Genomic DNA, 20,731 nt, shown 5'->3' on the forward strand with positions numbered 1-20,731 from the left:
TCTTTTTCTTTTTCTGTTTTTTTGCCCTCAATAATCAAGTTCTTGTCCTTCCCTCATCCTTCCAACCAGCCGACTGACTTCCTCATTGCTCATTGTTATAACCGTCTGTCCCACTCGGTCCCATGTTTCATCTCCCCTTTCTCTCGCCCCTGATTTCCTCACAACGTCAAATCCATGTGACGAAGAGCTATCCAATCGTTGCTAAATCCTTTGAAATTTCCATCTATCTCGTGTGCTAATCAGAACATTTCCATACTCCATTATGCCGTTACCCTAGAGCTGAGCCTTCTCCACCCTTCTTCCGATCTCATCGAAATGAATCTGCTTTCCAGTCACCAGGGCCTCCTGTAGGTACGAGCCGATCTCTACTGCCTTGACCGCATTGGTCAACTTGATGGGAAGCGGCGTGTTATCCAAACACGAGGCAGTGAACTCATTGGCTTCCCTCACGAAGGCAGGTCCAAACCGACCGATGAAGTTGGACGGGATCTCGCGAGTGATGCCTCCGGGATGGTAGAAGTTGACAAAATTGCGCTGAGGGTTGATGTTCACAGACAGCTTACCCTCCGTGCCAATCACTTCTGTGGTGTCTTCCTGCCCATGAGGCATCATGCGGGAGCAATAATAGTAGGCGATCTTGCCATTGTGGAACTCGACAATTCCCACTGCATTGTCGTAGTCCTTGTACTTCTTCAACTCCGGCTGGACGGCCGTGATTCCATGCGCCGAGATGCTCTTCGGGACGGCATCGTCGCCGAAAAACCACAAAGTCAGATCGATGTCATGAACGGACATATCCACAAACACACCGCCAGACCATGCCGCATAGGCCACGTAGAAGCCAGAAGGGTCGAGCTTATCACAGGTTTGGCTTCTAACGATCGATGGTCGCCCAATTGCTCCCTGGCTGATCTTCTCGTGGACCTCACGGTACGATTCATCGAATCGTCGTGAGAACCCGCACATAACTTTGAGATGGGGTTTGGTCTTTGCTTTTTGCACAACGGCTTTACACTATCATCGAATGTCAGTATACTAATGCAAAAACCTGGATGCAGCTAGAACACAAGAAAGAGACGTACCACTTCGACGTCGGTTGACAGTGGCTTCTCACACAAGACGTGCAGGTCATGGTCAATGGCCTTCATAGTCTCCTCGGCATGCACAGATGTGGCTGTTCCGATAGCCACGGCCTGCAGTCCGGGGTGGTCCAACATTTTCTCGTAGTCATCATACAACGTTACTCCGTACGGCTCAAGGTTCTGTCGGCCCCAGGTGAGCTCTGCCGGGTCAGGGGTAAAGGCAGCAACCAGCTCAGCGCGCGGAGTCTGGTGGAGGAAGTTGTTGGCATGGATTTTGCCGACGCGGCCCAGGCCGGCCATGCCAACTTTGAGTCTTTGAATGGACATCGTGGAGTAGGAGGAAGATATGTTAAAAAAAAAGTCTTTAGAATCTGGGGTGTTAAGGCAAAGACTTGTAGCTCAAGAGGATGGATTTGAACATTCAATCTGGGGTTATCTAGAGCCTTTTTATATCCAAGGAGCCCGAGTCGTGAACTACTTGTCTCACCTTCTCTTGCGTTGCCCATTGCGCACAGGCAAGTATATCCATCCAAAGTTCATCTGCATCTGCATACTGAGGGGTACAAAGAGGGCATTGAAGGTGATCGTGAGCCCGCAAGCTGCAGAGAAGCTCCATAGCGGAGACGGGAAAAGTTTCCAGTGGAGACGGAAAGACTTTCCCTGCATTTCGAGAGGGCGGATTTCTTGTTTGCGGGGAAGTTTTTGCGGGGCTCGGTCTTTTCTCCGCCCTGCGAGGAACGTGTCGGCAACTCTCTCCGCCTTCTTCTCCTCCTTCCTCTTCTTTCTCCCCAGATGGACTGTGCAGCTCCATGTCTTCGCCCCCGAAGAAGAGAAGTCGTCTTGCGACTGGCTGGTAAATGGCATCCCGTTCCACCTGATCCAATGATATCCCTGCTGAAGATCGGACTCAATGCTACAGCCAAAGATGTCGGGGTAAGTAGAGACCCCAGTTCATAGGGAAGAGGCCACTCTTCTTGCTATAGAAATTGGATCTATCTCGACCATGACGCCTTAGACTAACTTGCATGTCATACCATAGCCCGCCATTTGAAATGTGCGTGCTGTCTCCTCGCACTGATTTAGCATCCTTCTTACACAGCTTCCAGGCGACCTGAACGTTTCAGCCTGCAACCACTGCAAACTAGCTAATGCCAATTGCGAAAGAGGAGTCAATGTGAGGTTTCGCAATGGATTAGATTTGGACGACGATCACGCCGTTTCATTCCCAGAATCAAAGATATGGCCGCGACCAATGGAATCTTGTAGGCCCCGTCCGTGCCAAGTGTCATGTAATTCTCCTACTAACTCCCTACAAGTGCAGTTCTATGATGAGACCCTGGAGATAAAAAGTCTATATAGGATAGTGGATCCCTCGGAGACAGAACCATCAAACGAACGCCCTGTTAATCAATTCTTCGCCAACGTCAATCCATCCCCTGCATACGACAGCCCCGAGCAAGTCGGTCTCTCTCCAGATCAAGAACAGCAATTGATTCAAATACCCCAGAATATAAATAGACAGCCACTGGGTAGGCCCGTCGCTTTCCACTATTCGAGTTGACTTACCTAACGGCATAGGATCCTTACACTACCCGGTGATTTCGCCGGCTTCCAGTGACCACCTTACTCCAAATAACTCCCCAATTTCTCTCAAGAATGACCAAAGGGATCAGCCAAAGACGCGTGGCTTGTTCAATGAGAGAGAGGCTATCCTAATGCGCAATTATGTGGAAAATATGGCATTGTGGGTATGGAAATTCAAAACATGGGGACCTGCCCTAACTGGTCTGCTGAATATACTGACTTGAGTTGAAAGGCCGATATCACAGACTGCCAAAGACATTTTGAAGTTGAAGTCCCTTTACGAGCAGTCCAGGACTCCGTCCTATGCTTTGCCATCTTTGCCTTCTCCTCTCGACATATGAACCGACAGAGAAAGAGTGAAGCAGCCGAGGCATTGCAGTATCACAACAGATGCCTTCAGCTATTGATTCCTGTTCTTTCGGATGTGAGGGACAACATTACCGACACTGTTCTTGCCGCGGTCGCAATACTTCGGCAGCACGAAGAGATGGACAGTAAGTTCATCAGAGTTTCTGATCTTGATGTTCTAGGCTTACCTGTCTCAGGCGAGGACAATCAATTCCACCTTACAGGTGCAACTCATATTCTAAATACAGTGTCCTCGTTTGGATCATCCGGGGGTCTAGGTGAAGCAGCGGCATGGTTGTGCCTTCGCGAAGACATCCACATATCCATAACATCTCAAAAGCCACTACGAGCTGACCTTGGAAGCTTCAGAAACTCAAATGTTTTCCTGAGAAATGACGATTTTGCTTGGGCAAGTCGAATGGTATTCTTATTGGCCAAACTTCTCAAATGTGCATTTAGTTACGACTCGGCGACACACCCGACTTTGCTGCAGCGTGCAAGCGAAGAGATTGAGCATTGGTATGCTGCTAAACCGCGCACGTTCGAGCCCACTCAATTTACTCCGCGGAGTCGAGAAACTCCTGACCGGTTTCCGGGCATCTGGATGTTACTACCAGTTCATGGTTGGTTTCTCTATTCCAGGGTTTGGCAGCGGTTCACTAATAGAACACAGTGATCGGTGTCCAATATTATCACATTGCGAAAATTATCCTGGCCTTCTCGTGCTGCCCAAATCCATCCCCTGCATATGAGGTTTTCAAAAAATCTCGCCATATCGAGGTATGATCGTCGAATGGTACGTGACACAGATAGGGGCATGTTAACATCAAGGTTCCCAGAAAACCGTTCGGAACCACCTTCTCACCGTGCTCGGCCTGGCCAAGTCCAATAAAAAAGCCGAAAACACCCTTTTTACTGCACGCCATAGTTTGGTAGCGTGTGAGTGGTCGCACCAATCCTTCGTTGGGGATTTGAATTTTTGCGCTTCTACTAAATCGGTCTAAGCCATTGCCGAATCAGAGTACAATCATGCTGATTATCAATACACAGGGGGCTGGGTTCTTCGCTATAAACCAGACCAAGAAGCCGCGGAAGGTTTGTTAATTGACATAGAGAAGAGGACTGGATGGGATGTGGGCCCCTCGATCCAGTCATTGCGACAGCAATGGTACGATGAATGCTCGGACGAGTAGTCTAGAACTCAAGCAGGCTTCTAGCAAACCTTGGCTGAAAGGATGACACCAATCAGCAGTTGCTGTATACGGGCCTTCTTATGCTTTTTACAAGCAAACGTTCCATTACACGTGCTCCATTTTGAGGCTTCTGCTTGTACTTGCGAAGATGACTTGTCAATCCAAGACCGCGAAAAAGACAGGGCGATAATCTCTACTCGAAAATCCAGATACAGACCGTCACGACAGGAGTTAGCGCTTTTATTTGCTGTCATAGTTCGACCCTTGCGCCTGGATCATGGTGGAATGTAGCATCCCTGCCAATTTTGCGACAGCATTACAATCCGGCAAGAGCAACCCAGTGCGATTAGCGCTTGGCCTACTCCACTACGCTTGATCCGATTTCTGCTTACAGGCTCAAAGCCCATTATCTTTCCGGCAGTCTATTGGCGTTTGGTTGGTTTGATATATCGGAAGAAAGCTAACATCAATTTCACCGTCAGCTCCAAACTATTTGGTGACTTCCGACCAGATACAAGCGGTGAAGAGATGCAACGATGACGGAAAATCAGCCTGGATGGGCCCGGTGACAAGATAGCTGCATACCTACTAATTACTCCTGGCGTTTTGTGCTCTTTTCTTGACCTATCACGAGCTCCACCGCCGCTGCACTCTGCATGGCTCAGTCCTATCCGGAACATTTGACTCGTTCAGAGTTTCCTGTGGGGCCAACCTTGCATCTTCCATGCCCTGATCAGAACATAGACCCGGAAATGTCCTGGGACACCTGGGCAGCAAACCTTGCCTGACATTCCACCACCGATTATTGCGGCCTATCCACGTGTACCCACCGGAGATGTCAAGCTTTATGCTTGAAACGCCTCGTGATGCCTTTATTGTTCGGATATGACCTCTCATGACCCCTCCAAGTTACTCTCCGACTCGTCTTGATTGGGATCTAACAGATCGTCGTTAAGCCAGTGATCTTGGCGATAAGGCAGCGTTGACAGGTCATCGCATTGGGAGAGGGGGTGCCTATTTCCCTCTAGATCCTTCTTCCTACCTGCCTCTCTCGTCTATTTTTAATCCGCATTTCTGAAAGTGGCTACTTTTTCTTATCTAGCTCCAGAAGTGGATACCCTTTTACAATCCGCCATGATGCCGTTTATGCGCATGTGGTCTCGATTCTCCTCGTCACCTGCACCTGAGAGCACCCCTGTCAACAACGAGCCAATAAGTACTTATACGAGGGGCACGGAGTCGGTTGCCATCGACTGTAAACATCCGCACTTTCCAGTTCCGCGCAAAGAAGAGTCTCGAGCTCTCCAAGCACAGATCGAACCTGCCTCAAGCTCTTCCGCACAAGAACCAGCCTCATTCTGGAAAGATATCAACCCACCGGCAGGGCATAAGTATACACCAGCTGTGCTGGCCCACAGCAGTGATAAATCATCTTTACCGTCTTCATCACCCCCGCCAGTCCAACCACGGAACAAAGACGCAATGGACCGAACCAAACCTACCTCGACCAGAAACAGTGCCCTTCCGGGCTATAACGACGTGAGCGGCGCGGTCATAGTCGATTGGAATGGCCTACCTCATTTCCTCTCGCCCCAGGAGGAGTTAGAACGGAAATCGAGACTGGAACGCGCCGTACGTGAACGGATGTTGGGACTGTCGAGACGGACAGACTTTGCTTGGGAAAGCCCTTGTCATGGAACCACATTGCCGCAATACTCGCCTGCAAAGGCTAAACGATCACAACGACCATCACACAGAAGTGACCACTATGGATGAGTGTTGGTTTTGGATCCAAGGAAGAATTATTGAGCTAGTCTTCTCTGACTACCTATATATGGTTGGTTCTGAAAATCAATGTTTCTCTCGCTGGAGGATGAAGACCACCCACTCATAGTATTTCACGCAATACAGACGAGGATTCGTTGCTCTATACCTATGGATGGACCTTTTGGTCTCATGATACGGTCGCCAGCTCCGATTTAGTGAACCTATGGCGGCGTCCAAGAGAGTTCTACACATGTGACGATTTTATGATTGATGATATTGATGTGTTACGATTCAACAAAGAGAAACTGGAGGCTTACCCACGGCTATGATTTCGGCCAGGATGATATGAAATATGTGAATGCGATTTTTTTTTTTGTGAAAAGCTGCTAAAGAATATGCTTCCAAATATATCCAAGAAATGTTCTACACGATTTTTCAGACGTAGATCTAGCTACGGAAGAGCCTCAATCCACCTTCCTCGCGATCTTCATCGCTCTCAGCGCCACTGGCATTCTCATCGTCCTCTCCTAGTAGACCACTGGCCGTCTTTCCAAGCAGGGAGGCAAAGAACTCCTCTCGGGCGTGGGTCGACCACGAACCCCGGTCCTCCGGTGCCATGAAATTCTGCAGCTTCTCGTGAACATCGAACCGCATCTTACGACCCTTGGAGGCCCGAGTGTCAATGTCTCTCTTGACCTTGTCCTTGCACATGCCGGTGACCGGGTGGACGGAGTTGAGGCGGGACGGCAGCTGGATATGCAAGGTGTCGATGCCATTTGTGACGGCGTCCGACGAGGACATGCGCTGTTCAACGAGATCCCGAAGCAGGGATTGGTAGAAGATGGTGTCGTCGAAGACAGGCTCGCGGTCCTCGCCGGCACCGTTGGAGCCACCGCTCAGGGTGCGCGCACGCTTCGCGGCGCGGTCGCCGGTCTCGGAGGCGATCTGGGCGTCCAAAACGGCGGTGATGGTCTGCTGGCTGCCGGTCGCGGCGCCCAGAAGCTTTCCGCGGGCGTTCGGGGCTGCAGCGTTGGAGCCACGGACCTTGGAGGACCACTTGTCCAGGATGCTGCGGCGGTGGGTGTTCGAGTCGGACTCGAGATCGGTCATGCGTTTCCACAGCGAGGCCGAGGATGTGGACGGCGAGGCGACCGAGGGTCTCTTTCGCTTCTTGGACTCGTCCTGGGAATGCGCGTCGGCCAGGGCCAGGCGCAGATCCTCAAGGGTCGACCAGAGAGCCAGGGCGGCCGATTCGGCGGACTTGATGGCCTCGCCGTCGGCATTCTCCGTGTCCTGATCTGCGAGCGAGAGCTGGTTGATCGCCGTCAGACCCTTTTGTAGCTTGATCCGGGTGTTGAGAAGAGCGTCGAAGGTGGCGCGCTGTTGCTTGACCGCTTTACCCTTGGTTGCGTCGGATTTGGCGGCTTGGGAGAGCGTGGCCGCGATGCTCTTTTGGTCGGTGGCCATCAGTCTGCGCAGTTCGTCCCGGTCGTCGGATTTGGCGGGCTGGTCGAATGTGACGCGACGTTTGGAGGGCTTGGGTTTCTCATCCTCGTCCTCGTCTTCATCTTCATCCTCGTCTTCCTCGTCTTCCTCGTCCTCGTCATCGTCCTCACCATCGTCATCTTCGTCCTCGTCAGAGGGTATCTCATCCTCATCCGAGAATCCATCGCTTCCTTCGATCTCATCTGACCCATCGGTGTCCATGTCAAAATCGGCTGCCTTCTTTCTCTCCTTCCCAGAGACCCGAGACTTCGTAGGTTTGTCCTCTTCACTCTCCTCAGAGCCCTCCTCGTCATCATCATCGTCCTCGTCGCTTCCAAGCTCGAGACCTTCTCCATCGTCCTCCTCACTGTCGCTCTCCTCGTCACCGGAACGCGCTCTGAATGGATCATCGTCGCTCTCGGCCTCAAGGGCATCTCTGCTGACCTTGGACCCGGCGTATTGTTTCCCCAGGGTGATCGGGTCCTGTTTCCGAAGCTTGCCCTTGCTGTGGGATGTGAGCAGACTGGAAAGGAAAAACCCCAAATCGAAACGGAATTGGAAAATATCACTCACCCTACAGCTTGGTAATGCTCTCTACCGGCATCTTCATCCACCTCTCGGCCGCCCTCATCGTCGCTGTCCGGTCCGGCGTTATCCAAGTCCTCGGGATCGAAATCTGTTTGCGCAAAAAACCGTGTTAGTTGGGATGCGACATGCAATCAGATGAAAAAAAAGCAGTCCATCGACATAGAGTAGTTCGAACCTTTAGGAGTCGGATCGTCAAGTTCCGCGTATTGCTCTGCTAGCGATCTTCGAGCCATGTTGAAATCCGCCTTGTCTGCTTGTCGATTTGCGATCAACCCGGAATTCCAGCTTTTTTTTTTTTTTCTTTTCCTTTTTTTTCTGCCGCCGAAGTCACGAAGCGGTGAGGGAGTTACTTACCGGTTTGGGTTAAAGCCGGTAGAAAGGAGGGAGTTACTCCGGCGGTCAGGGTTATTTCCGGCAATATTTCCTCCGCGGGTTTTGCATCATCGTTTCGTTTCCTTCAATTTCCCTTCTCGAGTCTGGACAACTCATCCCCATTCGCTTGCATTGGCCATGTTCGGACGGAGATTCTTCTCGACCGCACGGGTCTTGCAGCACGATAACCCATTGGTGAGCCTCCTTGATTTTCCGACCTTGATCTCTTCCTGTCCGCCAGCCAGCTAACCTCCGCTAGGGCCTTCCTCGCTCCGGCACTCCGCCCTCATTCGCTCGTCGCCGCGGACTCCCCGAGAAACGCAAGATTCGCGATGTGAAGAAGGTCATTGCGGTCTCGTCGGCTAAGGGGGGTGTGGGCAAGTCGACAATTGCCGGTGAGTGATCTATGATATGGCGCGGGCGGATGGTCGATCTATCTATACAACTCCCAGCGCATTCAACCCCGAACGGCATAGCCCTAATACTACAATACCGTGTCTACCGAAGACGCCACTGGCTAACAGACACCGCGACACAGCCAACCTCGCCTTATCCTTCGCCCGTCGAGGCATCCGCACGGGGATCCTGGACACCGACATCTTCGGTCCCTCTATTCCCACTCTCCTCAATCTCTCCGGCGAACCTCGCCTCGACGATAGTACGCCAACCCCTCCACCCTCCCCAAGACCCAACGCTAACCCTAACCCCTACCCAGAGAACTGTCTCGTCCCGCTCACCAACTACGGCCTCAAATCCATGTCCATGGGCTACCTCCTCCCCCAAGCCGCCACCAGCACCGACCCCAACGCGCCCCTCCCCATGGACACGACCCCGATCTCCTGGCGCGGCCTCATGGTCACCAAAGCGATGCACCAGCTCCTGCACTCCGTGTCGTGGGGGCCCCTGGACGTGCTCTTCCTCGACCTGCCCCCCGGCACCGGCGACGTGCAGCTGACCATCGGCCAGGAGATCATCCTCGACGGGTCCGTCATCGTGACCACGCCGCAGGACATCGCCCTGCGCGACGCCGTCCGCGGCTTCGGCATGTTCCAGCGCATGGACGTCCCCGTGCTCGGCATGGTGCGTAACATGGCCTTCTTCGCCTGTCCGCAGTGCGGCCACCAGACGAGGATCTTCTCCCACGGCGAGCATCACCATCACGGTCAGGGCCAGGGCCAGAACCCCGAGGAGTGGGGCGTCGTGGCGGAGTGCAAGCGGCTGGGGGTCGATTTTCTAGGGGATATTCCGCTCGATGCGCGGGTCTGCGAGGATGCCGATCGGGGCATGCCGACGGTGGTGGCGGAGGAGACGGACGACCGGAGTGCGAGACGAGAAGCGTTTATGGGTGTGGCGGAGAAGGTGGCCAGGAAGGTGGGGATTGAGTGGTAGACTTTCCTTCCTTCCTTCTGGACTGTATCTGTATTATAGGAGTGTGTTTATACCCAATGTACCTTAGATCTTTCGTTGAATTCATGGGGATATGATGTGAATGGAATGTACAACTTGAATAGAACATATGCTATGGACTATGTACATTCATTATTCATTCCACTGAGATGAAGTATCAGACAAGGGTATCCATTGTTTGTAAGAGTAATGATAATATAATAGAAATCAGATATGAAACAAAGATCCGTCGGAGTATAAGTTAACCAAAACATATGCAAAAGAGGCCGGCACCCCACTAGGTATACAGTATACTATCGCAGCACAATCCAACAAGAAAACCAACTAGACAAAGGAAATGTAAGCAAACAACGAATGTACCAAGGTATCAACATATACACCGAATCACTGGCCGGGTATATACTCGTCGGCGGTCCTGAAGACATCGCGTTCCGGCATGCCGGGGCGAGAAGAGTCCGCTCCGTTCTCCAACACCTCGCTCTTAGTACCCAATGAAGACGTACTGGCGAAACCGCCCGAGCCATGGGACATCGAGAGGGCCTCCACGGAACGAGACTTCGAGTCCGCATCGTTCATCGTGTTCACGACCCCCGCGGCGTTCAGGACTGCCCGGGTGCTGGCGGCGTCAACACCCGTGTTGGTGACGGCCAATGACCTGTCGCCCAGGGTGCTGACGTCGTCAGCAGCGTCGGCAACGTCGGAAGTCATGCCGCTGCGGATCGTGCCCGATCCAGCATGGGACGAAGGCCGCGGTCGATGTCGCGTGGAGTACGGGTCGGAAGTCGGTGCGATGATCCCGGGGGCGTGGAAGAGAGACTGCGTGCTGGCAGCCTCTTCTCCGAATCGCCGGGATTCGTAGGCGGGTAGAACGATAAGAGGACTGGTGGTCTTGTCGAGAAGGTGGAGGCGTGTCTGCGTGCCCGTGCTGGTCGTATCGGGGCTGTTTCTTTCCGCAGAAGAGACATCTTCATTGGCTTTTTCAACATCAATAGCAGGGAGATTAGGATCGCCAGAACTAGATTGTCCCAGAGCGAGAACAGGGGGCTGTGGTTTCTCGACCGTAGGCACGTCGCCGTTCTCGTGATTGGATGACCGCTTGAGCGACGCACCGGCTTTGCCAGCCTCCACGCTGGTTCGCCTGGCCTCGCTGTCCTTTTGTCGCTCTCGTTGGATGGTCTTCTCGTCATGTCTGCTGGCCCAATGGCTCCATAATGTCATGGGGTAGCTCTTCCGGCCATTGCGAGAAGGCAAGACGCCGGGAGCCTCCTTCCGAGCAGCCAGCGAGCAAGGAGGCGGGAACTCATTTTCGAAATCCTCAAACCCATATGCCAGCTCCTTCAGCCGCTGCTGCTGCACGCGGAGCTTCTCCTTGGCGAACTTAACGTCCCACTCCTCCTTGCCGGCGAGCCATTTCTTGACGAGCTCCGGATTGAAGGATCCCACGTGCGAGCTGGGGAGCTGGAGGATGGAGTACGACGATGGCGGAGGCAGTGGGTAGATCCGGCCTCGTTTGTCCACTCTTTGGCGGACCATTCGATCTTTGAACGGGGGCAGTGGATCGCCAGCCACGCCGACGGAGGAAACGACGGCATCAGAGTCCAGCTTTTTTGGCGCCGTATCGGCCGGTGTTTCCGGGGTGTCCGAGTCACTGGACGAAATCGGAGAGACGGCATTGTCATCGAGAATGTCAATTTGAGATTCTTGCGCACAGGCAAGCGCCCATGCCCCAAATTGGGCGATTGATCTATACATGTATTTGGCCGGACGGGTGAAGCTGAGGGTCGGTGCCACATGACACAGATCATCCCAGACCTGAAGCTGGACGTATGTTCCGGGGTATTTGTGGAGGACTTCGCGATTCGGGTCGTGTTCGTCCAAGACGGTATCGCTCGGCGGATAGGCCGTCGGATTTGCCGCTTTATGCGCGAGGTAGATCTGTTCGTCACGGAGCATCTCACCTCCTCCGGTCATGATTTGAAGAGGTGGTAGGCCTCCTAGTGAGGACTGCATCACTGGTGAGACCAACGGATGCGACAGGAGCTGATTTGTCGTGTACATATGGATCTGATCCTTGACTTCAACTGTCTTGCCGTCCATGGGAACTTTGGCCTTGTAGGAATCCTCATAATTTGCGTCGGGGTTCTTTTCCGTGGGAGCGTCTGGCAAGGGTGAATTGTTATCCTCGACTGAATAGCCCTTGGCTACAGCTTCACCCGCACGATTATGTGCCGGCAGTTTGGCATCCGGGACTTTGGTCTCCGACGCGCGTTTCTTACCGAGCGCCTCTTTGATGGAGAGAACCTCGTCTGCGGTGGGCGGGGGCCAAGCTTCCGATGGTTTATGCCGAAAGCCGTAAGGAGGGATATAATCGCCGGGATTATCCTTGACGATACTGGGGAAGGAGTGCGTCAAGTCTACCCAAGGAGAGATTAGAATGGCACCTGCAGGAAGAGGGAGACCCTGATCGCGGACGGTAACCAGCATGCTTCGCATATCGTTAGCACGAGACAGAGGGATATTTCCGTAAGCTTTGAACTTACGAGAGCACCAGAGCTCCGCCAGCCGAGTCACCCGCAAAGATGATCTCGTTGGGTTTATACTGATTCAAGAGAAAAAGATAAGCCGACAACGAGTCCTGCAGCGCGCACGGGAAGGGGTACTGTGGCGCCAGACGATATTGCGCTGTGATTGAAATCAAGTCAGTTTCCACGAATGCCATCTATACCCTATATCATATACTCACTGCATCAAATTAGCATAGGGACCGAAAGCAAGCGCGAGCATGATCCTACCGTGCAAACACCCGCCCCTTGAGCTTCCTCGCATGACGCTGCATCTGATAGCGATGCGTATCTATACTCCCAAAGTAGTAGGCACCGCCGTGGATATACAGCATGATGCGTTTCTGGCTCGGATGGTCGCCATTGGCGCGCTTTCTCTCATTGTGATCGTTTCGCATTTCGATCCATTCGCCCTTGAGGTCCTCTGCGGGGCCACGCCATTGCCACCATTCTTTCCCGCCGACACGCTTGATTCCATGAGGGCCTAGCTCATTGACGAGGGCCGTCGCTGCGGCCGCCAGATATTCATTGGGGATAGTGATCGTCTCCGTTCTCACCCAGTGCGGACTGGGTACCCATTGGGTGGTAAAGGCTTGGATGTCCTCAACGGTGTGCTTGGAGGCATACGCCAGAAACTCGCGAAATATACGGATTCCTTCATCGTAGGAGACATGGACGTTAGGTTTATGGTGCAATGATTTCCTATGTATGTACTAGGAGGCCTGCCGTCAGTACATCTGGATTGCGAGAGGGCAGAGCTGCGAGTGGACCACTTACATGCGAGACGAAGGTCGAGAGAACGGCAGGGGTGAGCGCAAAGCTCAATGCGACCGTATTCAGAGGCATGATGGGACGCAAGAAGATGGGGATGGGGAGTCGCTATAAGCTATGGCTGTGAAAACGCATCCCTTGCGGAGACGGAATGGCGAAAAAAGGGGAGAAACTAGGGACCGAGAGGGAGGAATACGAGGGTACTTAGACGAACAACCGACGCAAGTGTTCGACACGACAGGGGGTCATTGCGGTGACAGCGAAGAGGCTAATCAAGAACCGATCGGCCAACCACGCGGAGAATGAAGGCGAAGAAGAGTTCGAGACCTCCCAACGGCTGGCCAGTGTTTTTGGGGGGAGGCGCCATGACGTCATGCATGGCCTCCTGTGCTGGACTCATTTGCGCCTAAGAATAATAATGGTTAATGGCGATCGTCGTTTGCGAAAAGGCCCACCGGCCCAGGGGTGGAGGTACACATGGGCCAAGCTCCTGTCGATCGGCTGTTGGAATTGGCTTGATGGTGGCTCTGGCTCTACAGAGTAGTAGCGGAGGCATCTGCTAATGCAGTCAAATTAGGAGAGTCATGATATATAGAGAGTGTGTACTCCGTATGAGAAGGAGAGAGATGGAGAGAGAAGAAACGTGGCTGTGCGGTGAGATGAGAGGAATGCAGGCACAGAAGACTGTCATTCTACGTCATTGCAGTGCGCCAAAGGAATATCATTAATTCATACTAATTTGACTACTCCGGAGTAAGTAGGCTTAGCTTCTTAGCTTAGCTTAGAGCGGAGGCAAAAAGAAAAACAAAAAGATTGACCGACGCAGGGGTCGAACCTGCAATCTCTTGATTCGTAGTCAAGCGCCTTGCCATTGGGCCAGCCGGCCTTGCTTGAAGATCTGCTGCTAAGTTAGCTACAGAGCCCTGCGCTGCAGACTCTGCGCCCGCGTCTCCGTCACGACCGTCTCCGCCGACACAACCGCCGTCAACTGTCCCACCCCGGCGCCTCTTCATCCTGCAGTCAGCATCACTGCCCGGAAATTGGCACAATGGGGGAACTTACGCCCAGATCACTTTATGCAGATGCCCATCCGGCGCGGCGAGCAATTCTTTGTACTGCCGGATAATTTCGTCTTCATCTGCGCCCGCCAGCGTCTTCTCGAAAGATTCGGTGATGATGGCTCGCCCGTCGTATTGCCCCGGCCAGAAACTCTTCATGCCGGTCACCACGTCATGAACCGGTGATCTTTCTCGGTCAGTCGATCCTAGGTGAGATCCCGGTTGCTTCGGTGTCCGATTTATCACTCACTTGGCCGTGCTCGAGGCTCCATTGTCCGCCGCCAAAAGACGACTCTTGATCTCGTCCGTCCATGGACATTCCTTCGTGCCCAGGAACTATAGCCGATCAGCAAGACTCCATTGAAACGATAGGGTCTGAGAAAATCAAACCTACCCGTGTCCCCATAACCACCCCGTCAGCACCTATACCACGTTAACATTCATGTCAAGTGATCTAGCCCAGTCCGTCAAGAAGACAAACTCACCCAACGCCAACGAAGCGGCCACCCCTCTCCCATCCATAATCCCCCCCGCAGCGAGAATCGGCACCCGCCTGTCCGGAAACTCCGAGCTCAACATGTCGGCAACATCCGGCAGGAGTGTCATCAGACTCGCGCCCTGTCGAAACTGGTGTCCCCCGGCATCCGTGCCCTGAACCGCCAGAATATCGATCCCATCCTGCACGGCCTCGCGCGCCAATGACACATTGCCCACCTGAGCGATCACCTGGAGACCCCATGCCTGCCCGACGGCCTTCAGTTGAGCCACCAGCGTCTGGTGCTGGTCTCGGCGCTTGTTGCCGAACAACCAGACTGCGGCGGGCCGGTACTCGGCGACTAGGGCGACGAAGTCCTCGGTCCAGGAATCAGCCAGCATGGTGAGTGCTCCGATGCCGATGGGGAGCGGCGTCTGCGTGGGGAATTGTTCTCGGACGAGATCGAGCTCGGCGCGAAACTGCTTGGTTTCTTCGGAGTCCTTGGCGAAATTGGCGCCTCCGCTGATGAAGCCTGTATTGTTCTTCCCTCAGTATTTCTAGTCGATGGAGGAGTGTGGAAGACATGCCGGGGTCATACCTAGACCGCCGGCCTTGGTCACGGTGCCGGCCAAGGCAGCATTCGTAGCTCCAGCCATGGGGGCATTGCAAATCAGAGGCGCCGTAGTGCCCGGGAAGATGCGAGTTAGGTTTTCTACTGGAGACATGATAAACCGTGATGTGCTCGGGGGATTTCCAAGGGGCGAGGATGCGAGGATGAGAAGATCCACGAGGACGGCCGAAGCGGGGGAATTCCGGCACTCCTCCGTATTTCCGTAACAGCTAAAAAGTGTCACCGCATCCCCACCTTCTGGTATAGCCCCATTAATCTTGGGAAGTATCGGAAGTATCGAAGAAAAGGCCTAGATATTTTATAGCGCCTACGTTAGCTTTAAGGAAAAATTAATCCGGCAGGTCTTACATGGGCTTCTGTCTCTACCACGAGAGCTAGCGTAAAGCGGCCGGGAGGTTGGCTGTTGCCCGTCCAGACTATAACCAGCGATGTAGTTCTTTCAATAGCTGATTGTCTCATGTTGAATCCGGATTCAGAATGATTATTCTTTTATGCTTGCGTTGTTTACTCTTATATCATTGAAACGGAGAAATCAGGGAGATTCGTAATGATTCATTTCGCAGGTAGATCAAAGGATAGTAGCTAGTACAGCTGGATGACAACAACTGCTCCCACAATCTTTTCAGACTCCCTATATTCGTGCAAGTAAACCATGAGAGAATTGACTTAAGGGCTTGAGGCCACCAAGCCACACCTTATCCCACCTCGGGGATGGTTGCTACGCTCCCTTTCTTTTGAGCCATGTCATTCATTCATTATCCTACCGTTAAATGACTGCAACTATTATGCGGGCCAGCCGAAAGCAATATAATGAATCATTTAGAGAGAACCAGCTCCCAGAGATAAAAGGTATCGCTAAGAGCGCAAAAACTTAACCGCTCGCTCGAACGCATGGTCTTCCGTGGCGTCTGAGAGCAGCTCCCGATAATACTCAAGATCGATCTCCTTAACCAGGTTTGGGTTGAAATCTTCGATTAACGGTTGGAAATCCGTCGGAAAGAGGTCGGTAATCTTGACTGAGGGATTCTGGGGCGACTCTGGACGGGGTAAAACAACCTAAGGTCATAAGCGTGCGAATCAATTTAGTCTAGTATAAACCTACCAACTTTTCTCTGACCACAGGGGTTGTTCCACAAAGTTCCCACAAAGTCATGACCACCGAGATAGGTCCGACCCAATCGGTAACCGTGATCATTTTCCGTATTGATTTATATAACTCCGGGTCTGAGTCTGACGGGTCATCGTCAGAGGTAGAGATGCCGTAGCTTTCCTTCAAGGCATCGGTTCCAAACGAGCGGATTAGCTGGAGGAGTCGTCTAGTCGCGGGAGGCTCTTTTCTGAGAATGTCTCGTGTTCTCGTGTCCTCCCTGATCTCAATTGCGATGACAAGCTGGACTTGGCCATCGGAACGTAGTAGCCATTGGATAGCGTCTGATTCTAGGTCGATTGCATCTTCAGTGAAACCCGTCTCGAACACCACCACTGGGATACGTTGACTGGCTCGAAGAACAATCGAAACATCGGGATACTTGATCCAAGCATGTGCTTTATTGGAACGCGTTTCTGGGGCAGGCGGTAAGGTCATTATGAAGCCCCGGCGACTCAATACTAATCGTTGGTGGAGATCTGAAGGAATGAACTGGCCGTCTTGGGCATGAGCCATGAAATCAAAAGCGAGTGAAGTGGTCGCATCATGCAGTGGCCGCGACACAATAGACACCTTTAAAATACCGTTCTCTGCATCGTAGGTCCACCACACACGATTGCCCTTAGGCCTTGATTTGAGCAGATTCTCGATTGCCTGTGTGTAAAGAAAGGACTCGGGGCACTTCACTTGTAAGTCGTGCTGCTGTGACTCTAAACAGGATTTCAAAAGCCCCCCTAACTCCTCAGGGCTGTTGATATTTTGAAGGTTGTCCATTGCTCTCCAGAGTATCACGAAGACTGCTCGTCGGTTCTAGAAAGCAAAGTAAATAGCACGGATGGTCAGCACTATTAGATGACAGTTAAGACCTTACGAGGAATTAGTCCCCAATGTTCCTGCTATGTAGAGGATTTAGGATGGCGATAAATCTTCTTAGGACTATTCCGGGGAGTTACAGCAGATGATGCAAAGTCTGCGTACCTGAAATTTGGTGAATATTGTCCGGAGGCTGCATACTTTAGGCTACTATTCGGATGATGTCATTCCCTGGTCAATCCACCGGCTCCACTTGCTTCACCTTTTCTTCACCCGTTTCTAGGCAAAAACACCAGATTCCCCAACAACCCGCTTATCTAAAAGCAACCACTCAAAATGACCGACTCCACCACCCCTCCGCCTTCAACCATGAAGGCCTGGATGTACCACAGCGCCGGCGTCGGCTTCGAGAAGAAACTGACCCTGGAAACCGACGCCCGCGCGCCGCCCAGTCTCCGACCGGACCAGCTCCTCGTCCAGGTCCTGTCCGCCTCCATCAACCCGGCGGATTTCAAGGTCCCCGAGATGGGCCTCATGTCCAAGGTCATCGTCTCGACGCCCGCCTCGCCCGGCATGGACTTCTGCGGCCGCGTCGTCGTCACCGGCCCCTCCGTCACCAAGGTCACGCCGGGCCAGCTGGTCTACGGCACCACGGCGATCCCCGTCCCGTTCGGCTCGCTGGCCGAGTACATGGCCGTGGGGGAGCACAACGTCGCCGCGCTGCCGGACGGCGTGGACCCCGACCACGCGGCGACGCTGGGAGTGGCCGGCCTGACGGCGTACCAGGCCGTCGTGCCGTACGTGACGTCGGGCGACAAGGTGTTCATCAACGGCGGGTCCGGCGGCTGCGGCATCTTCGCCATCCAGTTCGCGAAGCTGCTGGGCTGCCATGTCACGGTGACGTGCTCGGGGCGGAACGCGGAGTTCTGCAGGGAGCTGGGCGCCGACGAGGTCATCGATTATACGACCGAGGATGTCCTGGCGGTGCTCAAGGGGAAGGGCCAGGTGTTTGCGCACGTCGTGGACCATATCGGTACGCCGGAGGCGCTGTATCGGGAGTGCGACGCCTTCTTGCTACCCGGGAAGGCCTTTGTGCAGGTCGGGGCCTCGTCGATGCTGATCTTTGCCAGTCGGGTGGCGTGGCCGGGGTTCCTGGGGGGAGGTAAGAGAAAATACGTTATTCTGTTGTGCCGCATGAGACCGGATGAGCTGGCGCAGATCGGCGAATGGGTGCATCAAGGGAAAGTGAAGGTGGTTGTGGACAGCACCTTTGAGTTCGGAGACGCTGTGCAGGCCTTCGAGAAGCTGCGTCTGGGCAGGACTAGGGGAAAGATTGTGATTCATGTGTCCGAGAAGGCTTGATTAGGTGCAAACAGGGCCTGTGCACAATTTGTAACATAGTATTTCGTAGCGTGTTTTTCATGCAAGGATTTCTCCATCAAGTTATTATATACAGATTGACGTCGCCGAACACCGGCTCCTACTCTGGCGCATGTGGCCGCAATTAATATGCTTGCTTGAGGAATGTCAATGCGCCGACAGACATGGCATCCACGGCAACTTGCACTGTCGGTTCGACAACTGGAGCAAAGAAAGGCGAGTGGTTGCTCGGCAGCTCATCCACAGTTCCCTTAGCTACCGCGTTGTCCCAGGTGCTGGGGTCGATACCGCCGAACGTCCACATCACGTACGGGGCTCCCGCCGCTGTCGCCAGAATCGAGAAGTCTTCACTGGCCGCGGCGGGCTCGTCGTCGACCAAATTGTCCGCAAAGTACGATTCAAAGCTACCCTTCAAGGCCTTGACCATTTCGCCATCATTAATCGTCGCGGGGCAAGAATGGGTGCATGTGATCGACGGTTTCTGGACCGCGCCTCCGGCCTCACATTCGGCCTCAATAATGCGCTTGATGGCCGAGTTCACCCGCTCCCGCACCTTCGCGTCGTAAGTCCGGACCCCGAGTTTCAGATCCAAATGGCTGGGAATGATATTCGCCGTGCTGCCGGCTTGGATGCTACCGCAGCTCACGACGGCCAATTCCCCGGGTATCACCTCCCGGCTGACGACCGACTGCAGCCGGGTCACGATCGACGCGCCAATGACAATGGGATCGATGCATGTCTGGGGGGCTGAGCCGTGTCCGCCACGGCCGTAGATCCGAACATCGAACGCATCGGCCGCCGTCAATAACCGGCCAGGCCGGACGGTGACCGTTCCCGACCGCTGTCGCATGACATGCTGGGCCAGAACGACATCCGGTTTCGGGATCTTCTCATATAGCCCGTCGTCGATCATGGCCTGGGCGCCCGACAATTGCTCCTCGGCCGGCTGGAAGATGCAAATCAGGGTGCCCGACCAATACTGACGGGCCGCATGCAAGAGCTGAGCACAGCCCAGGAGGCCTACGACGTGGAAATCATGCCCACAGGCGTGCATCACCGGCCGTTCCACCCCGTCCTTGTCCTTGACAATTTTATGGCTTGCGTACGGCAATCCGGTCTTCTCGGGCAGGGGCAAGGCGTCCATGTCGGCGCGCAACAGGGCGGTAGGGCCGGCTCCATTCCGAAGAACACCTGCGACGCCATAACCACCGATATGAGTGTGTACTTCGAAGTCCAGCTTTTTCAGAAAGTTCGCTGCCAGCTCGGATGTCTCCTTTTCCTGGCCGGACAGTTCCGGGGAGTTGTGTAGTTGACGATAGATGCCTTCGAAGATTCTGACATCCGGGCGAAATTTGTCGACGATCGCCCTGAGGCTGTGATCGGAGGCTGTTATGGTTGAGGTAAGCCATTGATGCCGAATCGAAAGAATGGAAACCGATGGACTTACATTGCTTACTTTTAATCTGCATAGTGTTCGGCGGGGTGGGATCAGGGTGGTTGGGGAACGGTACAACGAAGGCAAAGGAAAAGGGGAGGACGAGGGGACATTGAGACTGACGATGCGGGGAGAGACGGTCTTAAGGGGAATCGGCAATGAAACAGAGTTCGCGATGGATGGAGCCGACGGGCGTCACGAGCCGATAAGCTCGCCTGCCCGATTGGGGCTCGGCTGGCGGGCCTGAGGCGCTCCTTGGCGGCTCCGCTGTCGGCAAGGAGTCGCCGCTAGTCGCCCTTAGTCGCATCTCAGGGCGAGACCTGTCTCTCTCTCTCTCTTAATGGCGTCCGTGGGCATTCCGAATCGGCCATCGTTCTGAAACAACAAGAGGGCTGAAACCTATTGGATACTGGCCAAAAGAGGACGGAATCTCGGGGCCGAGCAGTTCCTCCTGGTTATACCCCTGGCAGGTACTGAATCGACTGCAGATGAATGCAGGGCTTCTTTTAAATGAGAAGGTGCCCTGGCAGGCCTTAAGGGGCTATCCCGGGATCTATTTCGAGTATACCATTTTGCTTGACTGGTATGTTCTCGCAAGGGCCTCGGAAACCCTTGTGTCCCCATACTCATTATC

The 20,731-nt window shown here is 53.6% G+C and overlaps 10 protein-coding genes and 1 non-coding gene across 11 annotated transcripts; 4 read left to right on the plus strand and 7 right to left on the minus strand.

The window, feature by feature from the left end:
* Positions 1–58: 58 nt before the first annotated feature.
* Positions 59–1,409, minus strand: P170DRAFT_374940 (putative NAD binding Rossmann fold oxidoreductase; the record flags this gene model as incomplete). The annotated part of the gene is made up of 2 exons (XM_024845302.1): positions 59–1,014; positions 1,083–1,409. 2 exons carry the CDS (start codon positions 1,407–1,409, stop codon positions 274–276), a joined length of 1,068 nt encoding a protein of 355 aa, XP_024710586.1. The 3' UTR covers positions 59–273.
* A 1,388-nt stretch (positions 1,410–2,797) lies between these two features.
* Positions 2,798–4,207, plus strand: P170DRAFT_452724 (uncharacterized protein; the record flags this gene model as incomplete). Its single annotated transcript, XM_024851294.1, has 6 exons — positions 2,798–2,830; positions 2,899–3,160; positions 3,212–3,637; positions 3,688–3,794; positions 3,854–3,953; positions 4,065–4,207. The coding sequence occupies 6 exons, from the start codon at positions 2,798–2,800 to the stop codon at positions 4,205–4,207; spliced, it is 1,071 nt and encodes a 356-aa protein (XP_024710587.1).
* A 1,016-nt stretch (positions 4,208–5,223) lies between these two features.
* Positions 5,224–6,239, plus strand: P170DRAFT_37093 (uncharacterized protein). Its single transcript, XM_024845040.1, has 2 exons — positions 5,224–6,044; positions 6,119–6,239. Exon 1 carries the CDS (start codon positions 5,342–5,344, stop codon positions 5,981–5,983), a length of 642 nt encoding a protein of 213 aa, XP_024710588.1. The 5' UTR covers positions 5,224–5,341; the 3' UTR covers positions 5,984–6,044; positions 6,119–6,239.
* A 95-nt stretch (positions 6,240–6,334) lies between these two features.
* P170DRAFT_461198 (AATF family protein) lies at positions 6,335–8,314 on the minus strand. The gene is made up of 3 exons (XM_024852010.1): positions 8,223–8,314; positions 8,033–8,135; positions 6,335–7,964 (listed from the first exon to the last, which is right to left on the minus strand). The coding sequence occupies exons 1-3, from the start codon at positions 8,278–8,280 to the stop codon at positions 6,422–6,424; spliced, it is 1,704 nt and encodes a 567-aa protein (XP_024710589.1). The 5' UTR covers positions 8,281–8,314; the 3' UTR covers positions 6,335–6,421.
* A 209-nt stretch (positions 8,315–8,523) lies between these two features.
* Positions 8,524–9,893, plus strand: P170DRAFT_432820 (Mrp/NBP35 family ATP-binding protein). The gene is made up of 4 exons (XM_024848347.1): positions 8,524–8,614; positions 8,679–8,814; positions 8,958–9,077; positions 9,135–9,893. The coding sequence occupies exons 1-4, from the start codon at positions 8,558–8,560 to the stop codon at positions 9,806–9,808; spliced, it is 987 nt and encodes a 328-aa protein (XP_024710590.1). The 5' UTR covers positions 8,524–8,557; the 3' UTR covers positions 9,809–9,893.
* A 317-nt stretch (positions 9,894–10,210) lies between these two features.
* On the minus strand, positions 10,211–13,233 carry P170DRAFT_443124 (lipase/esterase family protein; the record flags this gene model as incomplete). The annotated part of the gene is made up of 5 exons (XM_024850511.1): positions 10,211–10,841; positions 10,920–12,311; positions 12,367–12,545; positions 12,630–13,100; positions 13,165–13,233. The coding sequence occupies 5 exons, from the start codon at positions 13,231–13,233 to the stop codon at positions 10,211–10,213; spliced, it is 2,742 nt and encodes a 913-aa protein (XP_024710591.1).
* Positions 13,234–13,873: 640 nt separating this feature from the next.
* P170DRAFT_452729 (nitronate monooxygenase) lies at positions 13,874–15,584 on the minus strand. The gene is made up of 6 exons (XM_024851295.1): positions 15,290–15,584; positions 14,702–15,223; positions 14,611–14,639; positions 14,467–14,552; positions 14,221–14,403; positions 13,874–14,165 (listed from the first exon to the last, which is right to left on the minus strand). Exons 1-6 carry the CDS (start codon positions 15,414–15,416, stop codon positions 14,072–14,074), a joined length of 1,041 nt encoding a protein of 346 aa, XP_024710592.1. The 5' UTR covers positions 15,417–15,584; the 3' UTR covers positions 13,874–14,071.
* On the minus strand, positions 13,973–14,044 carry P170DRAFT_t22. The gene has a single exon. It is a non-coding gene; the product is annotated as a tRNA-Arg (tRNA).
* Positions 15,585–16,119: 535 nt separating the features above from the next.
* P170DRAFT_505905 (uncharacterized protein) lies at positions 16,120–17,414 on the minus strand. The gene is made up of 2 exons (XM_024854330.1): positions 16,425–17,414; positions 16,120–16,378 (listed from the first exon to the last, which is right to left on the minus strand). Exons 1-2 carry the CDS (start codon positions 17,241–17,243, stop codon positions 16,178–16,180), a joined length of 1,020 nt encoding a protein of 339 aa, XP_024710593.1. The 5' UTR covers positions 17,244–17,414; the 3' UTR covers positions 16,120–16,177.
* Positions 17,415–17,651: 237 nt separating this feature from the next.
* P170DRAFT_345520 (NAD(P)-dependent alcohol dehydrogenase) lies at positions 17,652–18,644 on the plus strand (the record flags this gene model as incomplete). Its single annotated transcript, XM_024843518.1, has 1 exon — positions 17,652–18,644. The coding sequence occupies one exon, from the start codon at positions 17,652–17,654 to the stop codon at positions 18,642–18,644; it is 993 nt and encodes a 330-aa protein (XP_024710594.1).
* A 71-nt stretch (positions 18,645–18,715) lies between these two features.
* Positions 18,716–20,245, minus strand: P170DRAFT_37205 (putative zinc metallopeptidase). Its single transcript, XM_024845189.1, has 2 exons — positions 20,119–20,245; positions 18,716–20,048 (listed from the first exon to the last, which is right to left on the minus strand). The coding sequence occupies exons 1-2, from the start codon at positions 20,129–20,131 to the stop codon at positions 18,787–18,789; spliced, it is 1,275 nt and encodes a 424-aa protein (XP_024710595.1). The 5' UTR covers positions 20,132–20,245; the 3' UTR covers positions 18,716–18,786.
* Between the last annotated feature and the right edge of the window lie 486 nt (positions 20,246–20,731).

This window comes from Aspergillus steynii (genome assembly GCF_002849105.1).
Source record: "Aspergillus steynii IBT 23096 chromosome Unknown P170scaffold_1, whole genome shotgun sequence".
Taxonomy (NCBI): Eukaryota; Fungi; Ascomycota; class Eurotiomycetes; order Eurotiales; family Aspergillaceae; genus Aspergillus; species Aspergillus steynii.

Coding starts and splice junctions, on each gene's coding strand:
- P170DRAFT_461198 (XM_024852010.1), bottom strand. CDS start 8,280: ATGGCTCGAAGATCGCTAGCAGAGCAATACGCGGAACTTGACGATCCG. Junction 8,136..8,222: donor TGACGATCCGACTCCTAAAG/GTTCGAACTACT, acceptor TTGCGCAAACAG/ATTTCGATCCCGAGGACTTG. Junction 7,965..8,032: donor GAGCATTACCAAGCTGTAGG/GTGAGTGATATT, acceptor CACATCCCACAG/CAAGGGCAAGCTTCGGAAAC.
- P170DRAFT_37093 (XM_024845040.1), top strand. CDS start 5,342: ATGATGCCGTTTATGCGCATGTGGTCTCGATTCTCCTCGTCACCTGCA.
- P170DRAFT_505905 (XM_024854330.1), bottom strand. CDS start 17,243: ATGGACAACCTTCAAAATATCAACAGCCCTGAGGAGTTAGGGGGGCTT. Junction 16,379..16,424: donor CTGTGGTCAGAGAAAAGTTG/GTAGGTTTATAC, acceptor TTATGACCTTAG/GTTGTTTTACCCCGTCCAGA.
- P170DRAFT_432820 (XM_024848347.1), top strand. CDS start 8,558: ATGTTCGGACGGAGATTCTTCTCGACCGCACGGGTCTTGCAGCACGAT. Junction 8,815..8,957: donor GGGCAAGTCGACAATTGCCG/GTGAGTGATCTA, acceptor ACCGCGACACAG/CCAACCTCGCCTTATCCTTC. Junction 9,078..9,134: donor CGAACCTCGCCTCGACGATA/GTACGCCAACCC, acceptor ACCCCTACCCAG/AGAACTGTCTCGTCCCGCTC.
- P170DRAFT_452729 (XM_024851295.1), bottom strand. CDS start 15,416: ATGTCTCCAGTAGAAAACCTAACTCGCATCTTCCCGGGCACTACGGCG. Junction 14,553..14,610: donor GGGTGGTTATGGGGACACGG/GTAGGTTTGATT, acceptor GATCGGCTATAG/TTCCTGGGCACGAAGGAATG. Junction 14,404..14,466: donor GGAGCCTCGAGCACGGCCAA/GTGAGTGATAAA, acceptor TGACCGAGAAAG/ATCACCGGTTCATGACGTGG.